The 5,101-nt window shown below is 41.9% G+C and overlaps 1 protein-coding gene and 2 non-coding genes across 3 annotated transcripts; all 3 read right to left on the reverse strand.

The window, feature by feature from the left end:
• Positions 1-1,567: 1,567 nt before the first annotated feature.
• EEF1B2 (eukaryotic translation elongation factor 1 beta 2) lies at positions 1,568-4,961 on the reverse strand. The gene is made up of 6 exons (XM_006205215.3): positions 4,526-4,961; positions 4,000-4,122; positions 2,760-2,886; positions 2,425-2,491; positions 1,866-1,991; positions 1,568-1,756 (listed from the first exon to the last, which is right to left on the reverse strand). The coding sequence occupies exons 1-6, from the start codon at positions 4,603-4,605 to the stop codon at positions 1,602-1,604; spliced, it is 678 nt and encodes a 225-aa protein (XP_006205277.1). The 5' UTR covers positions 4,606-4,961; the 3' UTR covers positions 1,568-1,601.
• LOC116280693 (small nucleolar RNA SNORA41) lies at positions 2,129-2,261 on the reverse strand. Its single transcript, XR_004190184.1, has one exon. It is a non-coding gene; the product is annotated as a small nucleolar RNA SNORA41 (small nucleolar RNA).
• LOC116280690 (small nucleolar RNA SNORD51) lies at positions 2,565-2,643 on the reverse strand. Its single transcript, XR_004190181.1, has one exon. It is a non-coding gene; the product is annotated as a small nucleolar RNA SNORD51 (small nucleolar RNA).
• Positions 4,962-5,101: the final 140 nt, after the last annotated feature.

Raw genomic sequence — 5,101 nt, forward strand, 5'->3', positions numbered from 1 at the left:
CTGCTGGCTCTCACGATACTGACAACCTGAAAATTTCCAGTGATTTTAGACCTGCCTGTTGGACTCAACATTGCTTGATTTTTTACTCATCAGCACATACATGTCTGATTGAATAAATTTTTAGAATTTAAACAACTTCCCATACTCAAAGTAGTCACATACAAAGAAAATCAGATGGAGGGAAGAAAACAGCATTGTCTGGTTCAGCTAGGAAAACCTTCACATCAAACATTTAATCTCCTGTCTACAAAGAGATTACAAAATGAACGCTTAGAGGTCAGCAATTCTCAAAGTCTACTTTTGTGAAAAATATTACTGTAAAAAATACATAATGAAATATTCTACATACCCCAAGTTAATTGCTCAAGATGCAGCTATTCCGGTATTTGACTATCACTTGACTCCACCGCTGCCCTCATCTCAATACCTTTACCTGCAGCACTACCTCAGTAGTAAAGTACCCCCGCCCCCAGAGGCTCAATCAGACTTTCAAACCCAAGTAAAATGTCCCACCTCCACACCCAAGCCAGGCTTATGAACCACAGCCTCAGGGTCAATCACCCGCATCAATCTCCCTCCCAGGACACAAGGCTACTCAAAATCATTCCCAGTACAAGTTCTCCCTGAACAGTACAGGAGGCATTAAATTGGCAACATCTGCCTTGACAAATGGCTAGAATTCATGACAAACCCTGGGGATCCTTCCCTCCTCTGGATACGTGTCTTTGGTAACATTGCACATCCCAGCTCATTAATACTTAACATTATTTTCACTTGGGATTCGTAGTTGTGTGGGGTTTTATTTAATTGTAAGTAACCCCTAAATTGAAGATACTAGGATCACAACAAATAATTTTGGCAGCCACTTAAGTCACTGGTTACTAATTGTAAAAGCAGTTAGTCCTGGCACTTAATTCCTTATCTCCAAATATTTCATTAACTATCTGGCAAATTATTATTCACTATGTGCCTGGTACTTACTGCGCTAAGCACTTTACCTGTTTGGACTCATTTCTCATGATTCTTTCAGGTACTCTCAACATTCTCACTGAGTAAACCCAGCTTAGATAATAAGTAACTTTGAAAACCCTTGCAAAGGCCAAAGTCTTGAACCATTATAAACCTACAGGGCTAATTATATAAAATTAAGAGCTCTCAACTACAAAATTTTTACATTAAGTTTATTTCTCTGATTTCTTTTAAAAAGAAGGCTAATATAAAAACCTTCAAGTGGTAAAGCACATGCTTAGCATACACAATGTCCTAGGTTCAATCCCTAGTACCTCCTCTAAAAACAAAACTATATCATTATACATTGAGGACACATTAATGGGTACATAAATTGTACTGAGTCTACTTCTATTCATTTGTTTATAAAATCTACTCTGTACATACATATACTCACAGTATTTGTAACAGGTAGTTCCCTTCTATTTGGGCTAAATGTCAAATGACAATGCTGACCCAAGTTTACATTATTTATGAATTATCTATCCATTGAATTTCTTCCCTCAAAATGTACTGAATATAAATACCATCATCCTATTTAGGAGTCAAGAGGCAAAAGTTGTCTTTCAAGCTTTTATTTAAGGGCGATGATTTTAGATCTTGTTGAACGCAGCCACGTCCATAGACTGCACATAGTCCTCAAAAGCAGTGATCCGTTCCTCCAGCATATCTGTTCCAACCTTATCGTCTTCAACTACACACTGTATTTGAAGTTTTTTAATTCCATACCCCACTGGAACTAGTTTAGCTGAAATGAACATTAAGAAAAACCTTAGTTAGAAAAGTTCTGTTTGGCAAAGGCTGAAACTGTATGCAAATTCCAGATGCCAGTGTCAAAAGGCAAAGACTCAACTCACAGGAGCCCCAGACCAAGCCATCTGCTTGAATGCTTCTGACGCACTCCTCTAGCTTTGCCATGTCAGTCTCATCATCCCAAGGTTTCACATCTAATAAGATGGAAGACTTGGCAACAAGTGCTGGTTCTTAAAAAAGTACAAGAAATAGCATTATTCAAATTATTTTTGCCCTATTATTTTTACTCTACTTCAAGACATTTAACCAATCTTAATTTGTTTCTAAATAGATCATCCAAGCCACAGAAAACTATAGAAAATACATCTTGTGTTTGTCACACACATGCCCACTTTCTGTTTTGCTAAGAAAGAGGTGTTTGATTGTGTGACAGTTCCTTTCCCACAGAGGAATGCCACAGCTGCCACCAGAAGGACAGCTGCAGACCAGTAGCTGTGGAAGTTCTGAAGCTCTATCCACCTTGACAGAAGGTTCTGAAATGCTTACGTATTCAATGAATATGGAGGAAAAGAAATTACTTGGGGGATCAATCTTTGAGAAAGACTATTCATGTCATTATGAAAGTAGTTAAGTTAAACAAACACAAATTATAAAATGACCTACTTTTGGCTTTCTTTGACTCGTACTGTGCAAGGCGTTCTTCTCTTAGCCTCTTGGCTTCTTCGCTTTCCTGAAAAGGAAAAATTTAACATATTTCACAAAGGTGGTTCCTCCACTTAAAGCCGGTGGAGTCATAAAAAGACCAGCTTTATCAGAAAAAAGCAAATCCATCACGAGCTCAGCCGAAAGATGGTGATTTGATTTTATTCATCATGTAGCCAGTGCTAATTTTTAAAAGGCAGGTAATACAGTGAAGCCAGGATTGGAACACAGGCCTTCTGGCTATAAAGCCTGTGCTTAAGCACAATGATGCATACATATTTCAATTTACGCCATACCTCCTCATCATCAGATCCAAAGAGATCAATGTCATCATCATCTTTACTATCTGCAGCTCCACTTTCTGTGGTGTCTTCCACATCAGCAGGGCCATACTTGCCCAAAGCTTTCTTCACTCCTGGCAGGCTTGAAAAAGTGTAATCAACTACTATTAGGTTGGTATGATGTCTTTTTTCAGACAACACATGAGAACTTGTTTTCATTACTATTTATCAATAGATCCCCTTTCTACTAAGAATTTACCCTTCATCACTCCCAGATAAATACTTTTATAGGTTTAGCTCCTCACCTAGCAAACATTAGTAGCATGTGAGACATTATATTCGATAGACACGATTTACTTTCAGAATGATTATTTGTTTGAGATTCCTTTAAACATGCTCAGTCCATTCTTAGTGAACTGAAGTCCCCAAACGTCCATCCTTTTTGGCAGTTTCAGAAGAATGGCCAAGAATTGGGGGTGGTGGGGCATAGCTCAGTAATAGAGCACAAGATTGGCATGCACGAAGTCCTGGGTTCAATCCCCAGTATCTCCATTAAAACAAACAAAAAAAGGGGCCAAGGACTGAAGAATGAGCTACCATCTCACCTCAGATTGGTCCCCCCACGTCAGGGTCAATCACGCTGACACCGGTAGGGCAACGTGGGGAAAAGCTGAATTGACGTTGTTCTTGAAGTAAAATTTATAATTTATGGCAAGACAAGAAAAATTTAAACAAAGTTTTTCTTTGCTCTTCTGGGCCTCCTCCTTCCCCTTTAGTGTGTATTGTGCATCTGCATTAACCAGACCTCCTTAGGAGGTAACACTTCTCCTTAATTTTTGGCCACGATGACCCATGACCCACTATTTGCTTTGTATGCGCAGATTGGGATTATACAAACTGTCAATTATGTGTCATTTAACATACAGCCCTGTCTCAAAAACGTATATAGGGAGAACAGTTCTCAGAGCTTTCTGAGGGGCTTTTCCCAAATTATAATCCTCAGTGTGGCTCAAAATAAAATCTTCAATTTCTTTCTTTGATTGACCAATTTTTCATTAAAAACTGTCCATGTTCTACCTGTTCTGTTAAAAAATGGAGGACTTCAGTCTCCTGGCCTTCTAAAGTCACAGATAAATTTAACTCACAATATCCCAACAAAACTAAAGTAGCCTGAATCCTAGTTTGTCACGTAAAAATCCCGAGTTGAAGTTCAGAAAGCATTCTGTTCTTCAAATAAACACAAAGACTACTTTACCTGGCCTTTTCCTTTTCGTAAGATTTGATGTGATTATACCAACGTAGGGCATGACACAAGTCGGCAGGTGGCGGGCCGGAGACTGCTTCAAATACTGCCACATCTGCCTGTGACGGCACATACCTGCCGAGGACACAAAAGCAATCACACGTGCCTTTAAAAAAAAGCCACAAACACCGGTAAATAAACGATAAACGCTACTACCCCCCGTCAAATTAACTAGTGGCTTAGTTTTTCTTAAGAAACAATCTCCTTAGGAGCAGGGACCATCCGTTTGGTTTCTCCGCGCTATCCTGAGACACGCCTGCTACTTAGAGCTCAGAACTTGCAATCGTTAACGTAAATCTACAGGCTTACATTTGTTAACTGAGCAGAGACGCGGAGAAACATGGTTAAGTGAGAGGAAAGAAAGCACATTTAACTCTCCTCCTCTCGCCCGGGCCCTGGGACCCCAATTCCTTTGCTCCAGCGGCAGCGGAGGCCGCGCCACGTGGCCCCACCGCACCCGGCCCGCCCGTCCGCTCACCCCTCGATGTAGCTCTTGTCCGCCAGGTAGTCGTTGAGCACCTGGAGGCCCGCAGGACTTTTCAGGTCTCCGAAACCCATGATGACGGCTGATCCGGGAACTGGGCGGCAGCGGGGAAAAGAGGAGCCCAGGGAACCCCCGCCAAGCGCTAAGAGGGAAAAAGGGCCGCGAAAAGGCCGGAAATTCCTTATATAGAGACGGAGGCGTTTCTCTCCGATGCCTCCGGCCGAAGGTTAAAGGTCAAAGTCCGTTAAGCTTCCTCAAGGTAAAAATCAAGGGCTCTGAATTAATGAGTCACAAATTATCCGCTGGACTTTCTGTGTGTTTGGAAATCAGTTAATAAAAGGGTATGTCTTAAATTACTACGTCCAAGACTTCCGAAGATTACAGGAACTGCCCTTAGAAGCGCCGGAGATGACCGAAGACGCTCGGCCAGGCCGCAGGGCTACTTCCGGCGGAACTGCGGATTGGAGCCGGCCCTCTCACCCCGCCCCCGCACCCCCTCGGCTGCTACGCCCTCCGCCCCGCCCTCTGTCAAGCCGACGGAAGTTGCCGAACACAAGCTAAGCGGGAAAT

The sequence above is a fragment of the Vicugna pacos genome, chromosome 5 (assembly GCF_048564905.1).
Source record: "Vicugna pacos chromosome 5, VicPac4, whole genome shotgun sequence".
NCBI classification, from domain to species: Eukaryota; Metazoa; Chordata; class Mammalia; order Artiodactyla; family Camelidae; genus Vicugna; species Vicugna pacos.

Bases quoted from the DNA above. Each gene is read 5' to 3' on its own strand.
- EEF1B2 (XM_006205215.3), bottom strand. From the start codon at position 4,605: ATGGGTTTCGGAGACCTGAAAAGTCCTGCGGGCCTCCAGGTGCTCAAC. The intron at 1,992-2,424 runs GTAGGTCATTTT...TACTTTTTTAAG, and splicing joins CGAGTCAAAGAAAGCCAAAA to AACCAGCACTTGTTGCCAAG. The intron at 1,757-1,865 runs GTGAGTTGAGTC...TGTTCATTTCAG, and splicing joins TGGCTTGGTCTGGGGCTCCT to CTAAACTAGTTCCAGTGGGG.